General features: G+C 48.0%; 1 protein-coding gene across 2 annotated transcripts in view; it reads right to left on the bottom strand.

The window, feature by feature from the left end:
- Nucleotides 1-6,274, bottom strand: part of Rtkn (rhotekin) — a 13,831-nt gene extending 7,557 nt beyond the window's left edge. The window contains exons 1-6 of one of the 2 annotated variants that reach the window (XM_036182223.1): nucleotides 6,020-6,274; nucleotides 2,751-2,950; nucleotides 911-972; nucleotides 756-809; nucleotides 532-649; nucleotides 105-314 (exon numbers count right to left, since the gene is read on the bottom strand). In XM_036182223.1, coding sequence (XP_036038116.1) covers nucleotides 105-314; nucleotides 532-649; nucleotides 756-809; nucleotides 911-972; nucleotides 2,751-2,950; nucleotides 6,020-6,130 — 755 coding nt within the window. In that variant the 5' untranslated portion in view covers nucleotides 6,131-6,274. The remainder of the gene's footprint in view (nucleotides 1-104; nucleotides 315-531; nucleotides 650-755; nucleotides 810-910; nucleotides 973-2,750; nucleotides 2,951-6,019) is intronic. The other variant, XM_036182224.1, reaches the window with a different exon arrangement.
- Nucleotides 6,275-16,700: the final 10,426 nt, after the last annotated feature.

Raw genomic sequence — 16,700 nt, 5'->3', positions numbered from 1 at the left:
AACTTCTAGGGTTAGCCAGAATGCCTGCTCATTCAGTGTGACATGGTCACCAGTGGGGAGTTGGAGGCAGCTAAAGGCCTTGGGTAGTGAGTATATGGTCTTACCCTACAGTCGGGGTAGGCAGCAGAATGGGACTGTTCCCAGAGCTCCCAGCACTGTCCAGCGATGCCCTGACACGCTTCCCTGAGGAACGGCCCAGGGAGCTGCTGAGTTTGGTGGCAAGCCTCTTGGGGGCACCAGCCAGGGCCCCCTCCTCTTCCACACAGGCTCCATACAGCTCCAGCCGCAGTTCAAAGTCTGGCCCTGCCTCTGCACTACACAAGTGCAAGAGAGAGAGAGAGAGAGGGTGATGGGTGAGAGGCTCAGGAGGGCGTAGGGGGAAGAAGGGCATCAGTCAGGACAGCCCTACAGGGTATACCCATGGGCCATCTGCCTCTCCTTCTCCCTCTCCACCTCCACCCCAGAGCAGTCCCACAGGAGCTGGAGCCGGAGTGGAGGAGGGAAGGAAGGAGCCACAGGCAAGGCACTCACAAGAGCACATTGTTCTGAAAAGAGACGTCTGTGAGAGTCCTGTCCACCAGGACCATCTCAGTGTCCTGGATCTGTTCCCCGAGCTGCAGCAGCAGGAACACAGCCCAGCGGTGCAGGTCTGGGAATAAAGGGGGAAAGAGAAGTAAAAACATGTGAAGTGTCAACAAGGGTCTCCACCTCCCCCCGAACAGGCTCTTGAGTCTGTCCCAGTGTGTCGTGCTCACCGCCTTTGTTCTTGAAATACTCTGTGTCCTTCCACATGAGTGGGATCCGCAGGTCTGAAGGACAGAAGGACGGACGGAAGAGGGCTTAGAAGAAGCCAGGAGGTGGTGTGATGGGGCAAGGGTGCCAGCAGCTGTGGCAGCTGTGTGTTCCTTACCAGAAATGCAGACCCGGCCACGGCAAGGGGTACGCTCAGGGGGCGGCACACTGTCAGAAGGTCTGTGGGCAGATCACAGAGTCCTGGCCTGGTCTTCCCACTTTCCTCCCCTTTGTTCTGACTCCCAAGGGCTCTAAGAGGCCCCTAATACCTAGCCTGGTTGGCATGGCAGGACTAAAGGACCAGAGGAGTGCTATTTTTTTTTCTTTTTCTTTTTTATTAAAAGATTTTCTATTCATTTTACACACCAACCACAGATTCCCTTGTCCTCCCTCCTCCTGCCCGCCCAGCCATCCCCTACAAACCACCTCCCATTCCCACCTCCTCCAAGGCAAGGTCTCCCATGGGGAGTCAGCAGAGCCTGGTACATTCAGGTGAGGCAGGTCCAAGCCCCTCCTCCCTGCACCAAGGCTATGCAAAGTGTCTCACCATAGGCACTAGGCTCCAAAAAGCCAGTTCATGCACTAGGGACAGGTCCCGATCCCACTGCCTGGGGGCCCCCTAAACAGTTCAAGCTCAACAACTGTCTCGCTTATCCAGAGGGCCTGATCCAGTACCATGGGGGCTCCTAGGAGCGCTATTGACAGATCTCAGAGGTTTGCTAGTCTTAGGAACATTTGAGCAATGTTAACACACAGGTACAGCACACGAAGCTCTGGCTCCTCCCCATCCTAGCATTGTTCCTGACCTTCCAGACTCCTGTCAGGGACAAGTGGAGCCTTGAGGGAACAAGTGCCATAAGAGATTCCCCTTCAAGCTCCCCGCCCAATACACACACACACACACACACACACACACACACACACACACACACACATTAAACCATGGGCTTGAAGAGATTGGCAGGATTTCCTTGCAACTCTAGAAGTCATTTATTCCCAGTATCTCATTTGTTTGTTTGAGAGTGAAGGTCTCACTCTGCAGCTCAAGCTGGCCTCAGACTCAGTGATCTTCTTACCTTAGCCTCCCATGTGCTGGGATTACAGGCATAAACCACCATGCCCAGCTTTCATCTCATCGTTGATATGAGTACACAATACAGCACAATCAGCTGCTAGGGAATTAAATGTACTTCATATTCCCACGGGGAGGGCTGGGACCCTCTCCCCAGGCAGCCTCCATGAGGAATGAGGCAGGCAGTTCCCCAAACGACTCATTTACCAAAAATGGCCAATCCTCAAAGCGATCGATTTGCCAAGTGTTTTTCTCTCCGAACATTTTCATTTGACTCCAGCTGTCTCATGGTTGGCCTGTCAGATTGGTAGCATGCACCGCAGCGTTGGCACAGTGTGCAGGCCACATGCTGACGCTGAACTCCTTTGGAATGCACAACTGATTTCCACAAATGGGGAGCCTTCCTTTAAGTGATTTTTAATTATGTGCTTTCCCAACTCCTGCCTCTGATGGTGGTGAACCCCAGGTACAACAAGCTATGGTCAATTTGTGGTATATTGGTCATTCAGCAAATTGGCCCTTTGGTGAACTGGCTTTGAGAAAATTAGTTTTCCAGAAACTAACCAGCGAGACATGGCAGATCATGGGCAGGCCTCAACAAATGAGCATGTTTGCATTACTTGTGGTTTGGACTGCCAGCTTCCATCAGACACACTGGCTTTCTTGCGTCCAGCTCCAGCCACTCCGGGTGACCTACCACCATGCTCAAACACTAAGGTGTCTTTCGTGACCAGGACAGGTGTTTGCGAGGCAGTCCCCTTCAGGAAGTTGATCCGAGCTCTGAACACTCCACCAGCTTGCTGTACCATCGATACACTCCACACAGGCACTTACTGTAGCATGGACAACGCCTCCCTCCCTCAGCCCCATCACCTCCCTTGCTCACCTCCGGCCTGTCTTCCCCAGCACCTGGGCCTCCTTGCGCCTCTGCAGTTCGCCCATGTAGCTGAGAATTCGGCTGTTGCACACCAGCAGGCTCTTGGTGGCCTCCAGAGCCTGCTCTCGCTGGGAGCAGGCTGCCAATAGCTTGCAGGCCCCTTCCCTCATCCGGATCTCATGATCTAGCTTCCTCTGTAGCTCTGTGTCCTAACCAGAGTCGTGGGGAGGGGAAAAGGAAATGGCAGTCAGGGATCAGGCCGAGGCGTCCCCCACCCCAAATCCAGTCCCAAGTTGCCTATGTTGGGGTGGGGGGTGGTCTCACTCTCAGCTGCCCAAGATGAACCAGAAAAGCTTTGCAAAACACCAGAGACACTCATGCTTTTGATTGGGAGGAGTATAAAACCTTTCTGCCTTGGATCACAATTTGGAGAAATCTACAAAAACTGCAAATTCATATATCCTTTTTTTTTTTTTTTTTTTTTTTTGGTGGAGTTGAGGATTGAACCCAGGGCCTTGCGCTTGCTAGGCAAGCACTCTACCACTGAGCTAAATCCCCAACCCAGGAAGGAAATTTTCTTTTTAATTTATCTTTATTTATTACATATACAGCATATATGACTGCACACCAGAAGAGGGCACCAGATCTCATTACACATGGTTGTGAGCCACCATGTGGTTGCTGGGAATTGAACTCAGGACCTTTGTAAGAGCAGTCGGTGTTCTTAACCTCTGGGCCATCTCTCCAGCCCTCATATATCCTTTGACCTAACTATCCCATACTCAAGTGTTTAGCCTACAGATACAAGCCATATGTACAAAAAGATTCACTTAGCACTGTATTATTTATGTGTATGCATATTACATATGAATGCAGTGTCCACAGAGGCCAGAAGAAGGCATCAGATCCCCTGGAGCTAGAGTTACAAACCATCTCACATGGGTGCCAGGAAGTGAACTTAGAGTCTCTGGAAGAACAATGGTTGTTCTTTACCACTAAGCCATCTCTCCAGCCCCAGGCAGTGTTTTAAACACCCAAACTTAAAAAAAAAAAAAAAAGGCTTTCAATAAGACACCAGTTAAATGAGTTTTATCTGTACAGATAAACAGAGCAAACGACTGAGGTAGACATGTGTACAGCTCTCCAGAAAATATAGCACAAGAATAGAAAGCAAAACAACACTTTACATCAAGCCAGGCATGGTGGTACACATCAGTAATCCAGCACTTGGGAGGTAGAGGCAGGAGGATCAGTAGTTTAAGGCCATCCTCAGCTATGTGGGGAATTAGTGGCAAGCCCGGGATACTTGAGACTCAAAAACAAACAAAATAAACACACACTACCATTTGTGGTATAATATATGTCATATATTTATACATGTATATGTATATATGTGTATATATGTGCGTGTATAAACATATATTTATATTAGTGTGGTTGTGGTCCCAGAGATCAGGAATAGAAAACAGATCTGTGGAATCAGTCAGATGCATACCACCTGCAGAGCTCATCCACACTGCCCAGAATCCTATACATATCCCAAATAGCACATCCACTGCCTCTGGCTCCCTGAACTTGGGAGAGTAAGTCAGAGGCAAGGAATGAAGAAGGGAAAGTAGTTGGTTCAGGTATGAGGGGCTGGGGGGCCAGGCTTGCAGGAGGCACTAGACAGGTATGGAAGGGCAGAGGAGAGGCCCTGAGAGAGGATACAGGGTAGTCACTTAGAAAGAAGTCATCCTGGAGATTAAAAGGCAGTTGGCATTGGGCTGGGAGTTGAGCGTGCTTAAGGCTCTGGGTTTGACTCCCCAGCACTGCATAAACTTGACATGGTGATGAGTACTCAGGGAGCGGAGGCACGAGAATTAGGATGTTCAGAGTCACCCTCAGCAACATAGTGAATATGAAGCCAACTTGGGCTATATGAAACCCTGTCTCAAAACAATAAAATAAAGTATAAAAAGCACTAGGCAGCCAGGCGTAGTGATGCATGCCTGTAATCCCAGCACTCAGGAAACAGAAGCAGGAGAATTACCATGAGTTCCAAGCCAGCCTGGGCTACATATCTAGCTTGTTTACAATTCCTTTCTCCAAGGATTATTTTCTGGATCACTGTACTAGGTCAGATTCTCACCCCAGCACCACCCACATGATTCTCTTCCAAAACAGGCCAACTCAGGCCCCAAACTCCTCCAGGAAGTCCCCATCCCAAACATATGGCAGCTGTTAGCTGTGCTGTGGCATGCACCCCCTCCATATACAGAAACACACACACACACACACACACACACACACACACACACACACACAAATATATATTAAAGGTGGTGGACGGTTTGGGCATGGTGACACATATCTTTAATCCCAGCACTCAGAGGCAGAGACAGGCAAATCTCTCTGAGTCTGAGGCCAGCCTGGTCTACATAGCCAGGTCTAGACCAGGCAGGGCAATATAGTGAGAACCCCCATGTCAAAAACAAACAAACAAACAAACAACAAAAACCAACTAACCACACAAACAAAAACCTCTGGTCTACATACACTCATAGGCAAGCATTACACACATACACACACCACAGACACACAACACAGGGTGAAAATAGTCATGGCATCTTAGTCTTGAAAGGCCAGAGAGATTCACACTCAGTGCCTGGTGCAGAGTATTCGGCACAATGGCAGGGACACAGGCTTTCACAAGGAGGCTGCTTTGGCAGTAGGCTTGTTCAGCAGAGAGTACTGGAGCGTCCCTGGGCTGGCCAAGGCTCCATTATCTAAGCCCCAGGCTTATGGAGGCTGAAATCTCTCTTGAGAGGAGTTGGGGTAACTGGGAGGCTTGTCCTTCAGGCCTTGGGGAGGGCTTCAGACACTGTGGAGACAACCGGAGGCTGGCTTAGGGGTCCCACACAGAGTGTGGGATGCTACTGGCAGCTGGTAACCAGCTGGAACCCAAGCTAAGAATACAAGTATTGGAGGATGCCTGGCTGCCCAATGCTCTTGGCCCAGGATGCTGGAAGGACTTAGGTCCGGCACAGTTCTGGAATTGAGTTTTAGGGCCCCTCACATTGAGGCCAATCGGGAGCTTTCCAGTCAGAGGCAAATTACCCCAACCAGGCAAGGCGTGGGCTTGCACGGATCGGAGGGATCCGCACCCTGCCCGCATCTGGCTTTCTAAGTCAACAACTTGAGCTAGAGCGGACCCAGAACTCCGCGCGCCCAGGAGGCAGGGTGGCCAGGGCTACCTGCCAGTTTTGGGAGGAGAAGGCAGGGATTCGACCTCTCACCTCCGGCGGGTCGCTGAAGACACTAAGTCGGAAGCGGCCGCGTTTGAACTCCATCTCCAGGGCGGAGCCCCTGGCCACTGTGACCCGGCTCCGATGGTTTCGAGAGAACATGCTTGCAGCCCCTTGCTCAGTGCGTTCCCTGCTTTCCCGGGTATCGGTCTCTCTCGGGCTTGGGCTCCGGTCCCTCGACGGCCACCCTCCTACCAGTGCAGCCGGGAATCTCTCCAGCTGCCCGGTTCCCAAACCCCGCCCCCGGAGACGACACCTGGGCTGGGCAGGGCGCGGCACCCTCCTCTTCCACCCCCGCTAAAGGCCCGGCCCGTACCCGGGCGCCAAGCCAATCTGGGTCGACAGTTTCAGAGCCAGAGGCACCCTAAACCACACCAGCACAGCCTGAGAGCTTCCACCCTTCTGGCTGGATTAGCTCACCTGAATTTGGGGCGGGTCCCCAAATCCCCTCCCCGGCAGCAGCCCCCACCTGTCAGACTGGAGACCTGGAACTTGGAAAATCTGTAGTCACACGGATGGCTCACTGCGCTCCCTGGTTCTAGCCTGACTTGGGACCGTCCATGGTTACAACTTCCTGCAGCTGAATGTATCTCTCTCCCATTTAGGCTACCCTGCATGGCTACCTGCCCATCCACAGTGGCCTCTATTCATAAAGAAGGCTTAGGAGGGTCTTGAACGTTCATTTACTTCCCTATTGGACCACAGAACCTTGGTCCAACCACTGAACTCTCTAGTCTATTCTTTGAGGATATTGTAGTCTCAGTTGCAATGAAAATCATATATGGGAATGAAGTGAAGCCCTCCCAGGGAGAGTGCCCTATAAGCAGAGCTACAAAGACTAAGGAGCCAGGGCCCCAACCAGTGAGTCCTCAGATGCAAGCAGCTCCTGATCACTCGACCCAGACCCGACCTTAAGCATCTTAAGAGTCTAAGGACAGCACCAGGCACGACGGTGGCGCACACCTTTAATCCCAGCACTCGGGAGGCAGAGGCCGGTGGATCTCTGTGGGTTTGAAGGCAGCCTGGTCTACAAAGAGAGTTCCAGGACAGCCAGGGCAATTACACAGAGAAACCCTGTCTCGAAAAACAAACAAACAAAAAGAATGTAAGGCCTGGTCATCTCTCAGCTGTTTGCTGGGTAGCAGAGCCCGGGGTTCTCAGGAGCCCTGTGAGACAGAAAGGAATATGGCAGAGGGACTGGCTCACTGGCCAACTACATAGGGTCTCCTGGGAGCTTCAGAACTGGCTGGGTAGAGTTTGAGACAGGGTGGGGTTATTGCAGAGCAGATGGCAGGAGCCAGCTTGCAGGGCAGCCAACTTAGAAGCTCTGTGCTGCTGCAAGTGACTCAATAGTCTGCGAGCAAGTGGACGTCCAGTCACTTCAGCTGAGGAGGGAGAGCATTGGCTTATACACCTGATAGGTGCAGGGCTCAGGTTTGAGGTGCAGCTTTGACCTAGGCATCCAGAGTCACAAAGATCGCGCGCGCGCGTGCGCGCGCGCGCGCACACACACACACACACACACACACACACACAGAGTTTTGCTCTACTTCCTTTCAATTGATCTAGCCCTCAACAGCATAGCATAATAAGATTGCTGCCAAAAATCTGGGACTACAGCTTTTCAGACTTAAATTCAACTTAAAAAAACATCCGGGGCTTAGGGCATCTGCCCATGTCTGCGATTCATGGTAGGCTATTTGAGATCACTCAAGTATCCTGAACAGATCACTGTGGCTGGAGCTCTGGCTAGACCTGAACCACCCACCTTGGCTAAGAGTCATGTGTGCTTGCTTACTTGTGCACTCCTAGAGAGCAACTAGAGCCCAAGCAGCTGGAAGGAGGAGAGGATGGGAGGAAGAGGTTCCTCAAAGGATGTTTCAGGTACTACCAATAGGTGTGGGAACTGGTGGTGGTAGGGAGAAAGACAGCCGTCCATCCTCACCCTCCTACACACACAGAGGTACGATGTTTGATATAAACTCACATGGCAGATGAGGGAAAGGAAGAGAGGCATGTCTTACTTCCTTCATTCCCCAGGTCCACTGTTACTACTCTAGTGTGTAAGCTTTCCAGAGACGGGCAGTCTGTCTTGTCTCTCTCTGATGCCCTGTACATCTTACGTGCTCAATAAGCATCCGTTGAACACACAAGAGCAGCACACTGATTTAAGATGGCTCATTAAGCCATATCATTGGACTAAAACAGCTCATTACCCTGCCTTGAGTAGCAGTGAACACCAGTAATCCTAACACTCATGAGGTTGAGGCAGGAGGATTGCTTGGAGTTTGAGGCTGACCAGTGCTCCATAGTGAGGACTTGTCTTAAAAAGGGAAGGGGATGTGGAGCTGGAGAGATGGCTCAGCAGTTAAAAGTGCAAAGTACTCCTACAGAGGACCCAAGTTCAGTTCCCAGCACAAGTCAGGAGGCTCACAACTGCCTGTAACTCCAGTTCTAGAGGCATCCAATGCCTCCAGACTCCTTAGGCGCGCGCACACACACACACACACACACGCACACACACACACACCACTAATTCTTTTACAAAATCATTCATCAAGATAAATATTAATTGGGTTGGAGATGTAATTCAGTGGCACAGTACTTGCCCGGCATGTACAAGACCCTAAGTACCACAAGCAACTAAAGAGGTTCATTTCCAGCTGGGCATGGTGGCACATGCCTTGATCAGAGGCAGGAAGATCTCTGTGAGTTTGAGAATACATAGCAAGTTCCAGGACAGCCAGAATTAGATAGATAGTGAGACCCTGACTTAAGAACAAAAACAAGCCGGGTGATGGTGGCGCATGCCTTTAATCCCAGCACTCAGGAGGCAGAGGCAGGTGGATCTCTGTGAGTTCAAGGCCAGCCTGGTCTACAGAGTGAGTTCCAGGAAAGGTGCAAAGCTACACGGAGAAACCCTGTCTCAAAACAAACAAATAAACAAACAAAAAACAAAAAACAAGGGCTGGAGAGATAACTCAGTAGTTAAGAGCGCTGGCTGTTCTTCCAGAGGTCCTGAGTTCAATTCCCAGCAACCACAAGGTGGCTCACAACCATCCATAATGAGATCTGGTGCCCTCTTCTGGCCTGCAGGCATACACGCAGACAGAACACTGTACACATAACAAATAAATCTTTTTTTAAAAAAAAAAGTTCATTTCCAGTGTTTGTTTTTCGGCACAGAACCCATTTTTCCCAGATGAAATTTGACCTGGAGTGTGTGACAGTGCTCGGATTCCACAGTGTGATAGGATCAGTTTCTGGAGTCTCGGGGCCTGCTCTCAGCACTCCTGTGGAGCAGGGCACAAGAGTTTCTAAGACTCAGAACACCTGCTTTAAGACCCGGGCAAGACACAGAGAAACAGACTCCCGGAGAGAAAGTTGAGCTCAAGCCCTGTCTGAGAGCTTGGACTCCTTACGGGTGACAGCTTATGGAAAGGGTGGCTCAGCAAACAGGGACGATTGGGAAGTGAACTTTGTGGCCTTTTGTGCAAAGCAGATGGAGGAGCTGTGCCTGGGGCTAGTGAAGCCAGCCTCCAGGACTCAACGAGGGAGAAGAAGTAAGGACCAAGACACTAGTGGATTGATGTTTATATCGAAGTTTTATTTGGCAAATATTTGCAGCCAATAAGATGTCTCAGCATATAAAGGCACTGGTTGCCAAGCTTTCAAAGACCTGAGTTCTATCACAAGGGGGGGCCACATGACGGAAGTGGAGAATCAACTCCTAAAAGTTGTCCTCTGACTTCCACAAGCTCTCTATGGTACACACACACACACACACACACACACACACACACACACATAATAATTTAAAAATGTAAAAGAAAAATGATATTTTTTTTTTTCCAAAACAAGGTTTCTCTGTGTGTCCCTGGCTGTCCTAAAACTCCCTCTGTAGACCAGGCTGGCCTTGACTTTAGAGAACCACCTCCCAAGTGCTGGAATTAAAGGTGTAAGCCACCAAGTTCAGCTAAAAGAAAAAAACAAAACCAAAAAACCGTAAGGAGGGCTGGGGAAATGGTGCATCAGTTAAGAGCACTTGCTGCTCTTCCAGAGGACCCGAGTTCAATCCCCAGCCTCCAAGCCAGCTTCACAACCACCTGCAACTCCAGCTCCCATACTTCTGACTTCTGGGCACCTGCCCTCATGTGTACATACCCACACACTACATATACATAACTAAAGATTAAAGAAATATGGTTTTTACGTTTATTTTAAAAATTAAAACAAAGGTGATAAATGTCGAACACTCATTACTTCCTGGTCTCATTTTACTATTATTTCCTAATGTGATTACTTCTCTGGCATCTGTAGAATAGAAATGTTACATTCTGGTAGGAGATTTGCATCTGCTCCCACTTGAGTGTTTAGTGACCTTCCTGTTTGAATGGGCTTCAGTGAGAGTATTTACATAACAGAATAAGTGGACATTCCAGATTAGGGCTGATTTGTTTTCCAGTGCAGCTTTTGTTAAACATTTACCAGCATTCCCCTGGTTTAGTGCGCCTCTCTTTCCCAGTGTTTCCCATCATTTGGAGAAGGGGGTGTGAGTCACTACAGGACCCAGATCACCTTCCTACTTTGCACCATCACCCTCAAGAACGTGCTGGTAGCAGGAGCTGGAGCTCCTCTGAGGCAGCTGAAGCACATTTGTTTCCTCTTCCCACCCACCCCATGCCCTTCTTCATAGACCAAAAGAAACTGGAGTGCTCCCAACTGGACTTTGAAGTTGGAGTAAAGACCAGCCCCAGGCAGAGTTCATGATAAATTCGCTGCAACTGCAGCCCCTGAAGGCTGGGTGTTGTTGGCAGCAAAGTCTCATCAGATAGTTCCTGGGCATGGCTTCCATGTGGCCTCAGCACACCCTCAGCTACGTGTTCCTTCTGCCTGGCCTGCTGTAGAACATCTGTTAGTGTCAGACAGTGAAGAGCGTGCCCAGGAGCTGGTGAGAAGGCTCAGTGGGTAAAGGCTCTTGTCAGGAAGACTGATGACCCGAGTTTGATCCCCAGAAGTAGAGAGAGAGAACTGATACCTGCAAATCGTGACCTCCACACATGCCCCGTCTTAGGGTTTCTGCTGTTGTGACGAAACACCAGGACCAAAAAGCAAGTTAGGGAGGGAAGAGTTTATTTGGCTTACACTTCCATATCACCGTTAATCATCGAAGGAAGTCAGGACAGGAACTTGAATTGGAGACAGGAGCTGATGCAGAGGCCATGGACCGGGTGCTGCTTGTTGGCTTGCTCAGCCTGCTTTCTTATAGAACCCAGGCCCCCAGTTCAGGGATGGCACCACCCACAATCGGCTGGACCCTCCCCCCATCAATTACTAAGTTAAAAATGCCTTAGTTGAATTTTACAAAGGCGTTTTCTTGGTTGAGGTCCCTCCTTTCAGATGACTCCAGTTTATGTCAAATTGATACAAACACTATTCAGCAGTGCATCATGCACACCTCCCCCCACAACCAAATAAATAAATAAGTATCATTTTTTGTTGTTGTTTTGAGACAGAGTCTCTCTATGTAGTCCTGGTTGTCCCAGAACTTGATTTGTAGACCAGGCTAACCTCAAACTCAGAGATTCTTGTGTCTTTGCCTCCAGAGTGCTGGGATTAAAGACCTTTGCCATCGCACCTGGCTTGCAATAAAAATTTATTTATTTAAAATAATTTAATTTTGGGCTGGAGAGATGGCTCAGAGGTTAAGAGCACTGCTTGCTCTTCCAAAGGTCCTGAGTTCAATTCCCAGCAACCACATGGTGGCTCACAACCATCTGTAATGAGATCTGGTGCTCTCTTCTGGCCTGCAGGCATACACACAGACAGAACACTGTATACACAATAAAATAAATAAATCTTTAAAATAATAATAATAATAATTTAATTTTTATTTTATGTGCATTGGTGTTTTGCCTTCATGTATGTCTGTGTGAGGTGTTGGATCCTCTTGAACTGGAATTACAGACAGTTGTGAGCTGCCATGTGGGTGGGTGCTGGAAATTGAATCAGGATCCTCTGGAAGAGCAGCCAGTCCTCTTAACTGCTAAGCCATCTCTCCAGTCCCTTGTGATAAAAATTTAAAACTCATCATTTGAACTGAGAATCCAAACTAAAATAAATAAATAGATAAGGAAATAAATAGAAGTTAGACATTCTGGCATACACCTGTAATTCCCGCACTTGGGAGGTGGAGGCTGGGGACTGAGGAGTTCAAGTCATCCTCCATCCTGGGCTACATAATGAGTTCAAGGTTAGCAGCCTGGGTTATAGGAGACCCTGTCTCAAATATAAAAAGCCAGCCAAACAGATAGCTACCCCTCAAACAAACAACAGCAGAGAGAAACTCCTTCTTTACAGTAGCATGCTAACTAATACACGATGTAAATGCAGTAACAAAAAGATATAATCTTCCTGTGTATCAGCCCCTCCTCAAGGCTCAGGGACCATCATAGAAGAGTGCAGAAAGATTGTAAGAGCCAAAGGTCAGCGAGGACTGAGTGAAACTGTCCTCTGGACGTGACAGGACCACTGCACTCAGGCGCTCACAGGAGCTGTGGTTGCCTGGACAAGAGCAAGCCAGTCAACTCCCACCACAGTCTTCTGAGTACTGGGATTACAGACACATGCCTGACCTGTTTGTTTGTTCTTGTTGTTTGTTTTGTTATTATTATTATGACCCATATTTTTGTTTTGCCCTTATGTATGTCTGTGTACCATATGCATGCAGAGTTCAAGGAGGTCAGAAGAGGGCATCAGATCCTCTGGAACTGGAGTTACAAATGCCTGTGAGCCCCCCTGTGGGTGCTGGGATTCAAACCCTGATCCTTTGGCAGATCAATTCAGTGCTCTTAACTACTGAGCCAACCATCCACTCCACAGCCTGTTTGTTTGTTTGTTTGTTTGTTTGTTTGTTTGTTTATTTGAGACAGAGTCTTAATACATCTGAGACTGGCCTCTAAATGAACTAGTGATTCTCTTGTCAAGCTTCTCAAGTGCTGGAGTTGTGGCCAGCGTTCCACAACTCCTGGCTAGACTCCAGGTCAGTGCCAACAGCTGCGGGATCTCGATCGGGCAGGTAAGAGAGCCCTTTGACTGCTCTCGAACTGTGTCCTATGTGTCTTCTCAGTTCTACTACTGTGAAGACACACCATGGCCAAGGCAGCTTTTATGAAGTACTTAACTGGAGGCTTGCTTATGGCTTCAGAGGCAGTCCATCATTTATTACTTTATCATCACGGTGGGGAGCCCGTTAGCAAGCAGGCAGGCATGGTGCTGAGGACGCAGCTGAGTGTTCCACAGTCTGACCTGCAGACAGCAGGAAGAGCCTGGATACGGCATGGACTCTTGAAACGTCAAAACCCACCCACTGTGACACACTTCCTCCAACATGGCCACACCTCCTGGTCCTTCTAATCCTTTCAAAAAGCGCCACTTCTTAGTGACTAAGCATTCAAACATGGCCTCTGGGGGGCCATTTCTACTCAAGTGATACTATACATTTAAAAACATTTCATGAAATTTTAAAGCAAGGCTTAAGAACTCCTTCAGAAGGTAAAGTTCCTCTTAGCCTATACATTTCTACCACACTAAACAAAGCAAAGTTACAAACAAAAAAAATGAAGCTAATTTTCACTTACTTCCTCAGGACACCGGGCTGCAGAGGAAACAGCCCAGACTAAAGTCAGGAAACCTCTGCTTGATGCTTGCTCTGCTACTTCCAGTGTGGCTTCGGATCAAAGCATTTTGTCTCTCTGAGCCTCTGTTTTCTTATTTATAGAATAGAAACAACAGTACCTTCCCTGTGGGACAGCCATATGTTATACACCCCATGTTATACACCCCATGTTGTACACCCCATGTTGTACACCCATGTTGTGCACCCCATGTTGTACACCCCATGTTATACACCCCATGTTGTGCACCCCATGTTGTACACCCCATGTTATACACCCCAAGTTATATACTCCATGTTATACACCCCATGTTATATACCCCCTGTTATGTACCCCAATATGTTCCCGAAAGGCCTCCCCGAGTGAGTCTTCTAAAATGCAGGTGTTACTCTTTGTCCCCCACCCACCCTTGGTTTTTTGAGACCGGGTTTCTCTGTGTAGGCCTGGCTGTCCTGGATCTCATGCTGTAGATCAGGCTGACCTTGAATTCACAGAGATCCACCTGTGTCTGCCTCCCAAGTGCTGGGATTAAAGGCATGCAGCAGCACCACATGACACAGGTGTTATTCTTGCCACTGCCCAGCCCATTACCCCTGGTGTACCCAGTAAACTAAAAACAAAATAAAAATTGGGCTGGGAATGTTACTAGAGTGCTTGTCTAGCACACACGAATCCCCAGGCTCCATCCCCAGAACTGCACGGAACTGGATGTGACGGTGTAACATCTATAACTGCAGCACTAGTAGAAGATAGAGAATCAGGAGTTGAAGGTCATCTTCAGCTGTACTACAAGTTCGAGGCCAGCCTGGAATATATTTGATCCTGTCTAAAAAAAACATAAATAAGGCCAGATGTGGTGGTGCAAAGCTAATCCCAGCATTAGGGAGGCAAAGGCTAGCCTGGTCTAGGCAAAGGGCTAGCCAAGGTTACATAATGAGACTCTATTTCAAAAAGAAGAAGGAGGAGGAGGAGGAGGAGGAGGAGGAGGAGGAGGAGGAGGAGGAGAAGGAAACTACCTTCTCTTCAAATATTTGCCCTACAAGTCCATTTACTATTGTTACTAAGTCTTTATTTTACTTTTTTTTTTTTTAAGATTTACTTATTATGCATACAGTGTTCTGTCTGCAAGCCAGAAGAGGGCGCCAGATCTCATTACAGATGGTTGTGAGCCACCATGTGGTTACTACTGGGAGTTGAACTCAGGATCCCTGGTTCACAGCCACTCTCTTAACCTCTGAGCCATCTCTCCAGCCCTAGTCTTTATTTTTTAATGCTAGGGTCTTCTGTATCCCAGGCTGGCCTCACACTTGCTGAGAATAACCTTGAATTCCTGCTCCTCCTACCTTCCACTCCACCTGCTGGGCTTACATTGTGTATCACCAGTTTTAGCCTGTTCTGGGGACGTTCAAGGCTCTGTGCATTGTTAGGGAAGTACTCTACCAACTGAGTCACATCCCCAGCCATACATTTATTACTTTCCAGAAGCGTCTTTTATTGTGGTCGGTCAATTCTTCATGAAATATGTGTGTTCTTGGTTTGTTTTGGGGCTAGAAAGCGCCCCAGGAAGCATTCATCGGTAGAGCACTCACTCAGCATGCAGAAGACTAAATTTAATCCCTACTGCTGAAGAAGGGGAAGAAAAGCTCAATGAAGTAGGTTTTACTTTATCTTATCTTACAAACTTGTAATCTGAGGCTCAAAAAACTTAAATGACTTTGAGCCGGAGGTGCACAGCTAATAAATAGTGAGACTTACGTTTGACAATAGGCTTCTCTGACTCCAAAGTCCATTCTTTTCATCTTAATCCCGTGATTACTCTTACTGAATTCCCACGCATAACTATTCATTGTCTCTTCATTGCTTTTTTTGTTTATTTTTTTTTTTTGTATATTTGTTTTGTTTTGTTTTGTTTTTTGGGGTTTTTTGTTTGTTTGTTTGTTTTTGAGACAAGTTTTCTCTGTGTAGTTTTGGTGCCTGCCCTGATCTTGCTCTGTAGACCAGGCTGGCCTTGAACTCACAGAGATCCAGCTGTCTCTGCCTCCTGAGTGCTGGGATTAAAGGCGTGCACCACCACCGCCCAGCTCTTCATCCCTTTTGTCACTCACATGTCTCTTGAATAATTCTTCCCCTCCTTAGTTCACTGCTAGTACCTTGTTCAGACACTCAGCTCAGAAATCAAGTACACATATATAGGTGTTGTTTCTTCCTAATTGCAAATGTATACATGGACTATAAGAATACTTGTTGTGGCTGGAGAGATGGCTCAGAGGTTGAGCACTGACTATTCTTCCAGAGGTCCTGAGTTCAATTCCCAGCAACCACATGGTAGCTCACACAACCATCTGTAATGAGATCTGGCTCCCTCTTCTGGCCTGAAGGCAGAACATTGTATACATAATAAATAAATAAATCAAAGAAGAGAGAGAGAGAGAGAGAGAGAGAGAGAGAGAGAGAAACCCTCCACTTTGTTGATATCTTTCTTTTACACCCAGTGTAAGAAAGGAAGGAAGGAAGGAAGAAAGGAAGGAAGGAAGGAAGGAAGAAAGGAAACTCATTGTAATGCCAGGTAATGGTGGCATACACTTTTAATCCCAGAACTTAGGAGGCAGAGAAAGAGACAGGTGAAACTTTGAGTTTGAGGCTAGCCTGGTCTACAGAGTGAGTTCAAATCTAGACAGTAAAAGATCCTTAACTGTAACCTTAATATACAAACACGGCACATTGTATATTCCTCAATTTTTTTCTAAGTATATACTACCACATGATACTTTTAAAAATGAAATCAAGGAAGCTGGGTTTGATGTCACACACTCCTCAATTCCAGCACTCTGGAGGCAGAGGCAGGTGAATCTCTGAGTTTGAGGTCTGCCTGGTCTACGAAGTGAGTTTCAAGACAGCCAGGGCTGCACAGAGAAACTCTGTCTCAAAAACCAACAAATGATAAGCAAACAAATAATTAAGGAGCTAGAGAGCTGGCTCAGCAAGATTTGCTGTTC

This window comes from Onychomys torridus, chromosome 3 (assembly GCF_903995425.1).
Source record: "Onychomys torridus chromosome 3, mOncTor1.1, whole genome shotgun sequence".
Lineage (NCBI taxonomy): Eukaryota > Metazoa > Chordata > Mammalia > Rodentia > Cricetidae > Onychomys > Onychomys torridus.
This window is presented reverse-complemented; position numbering and strand designations above follow the sequence as displayed.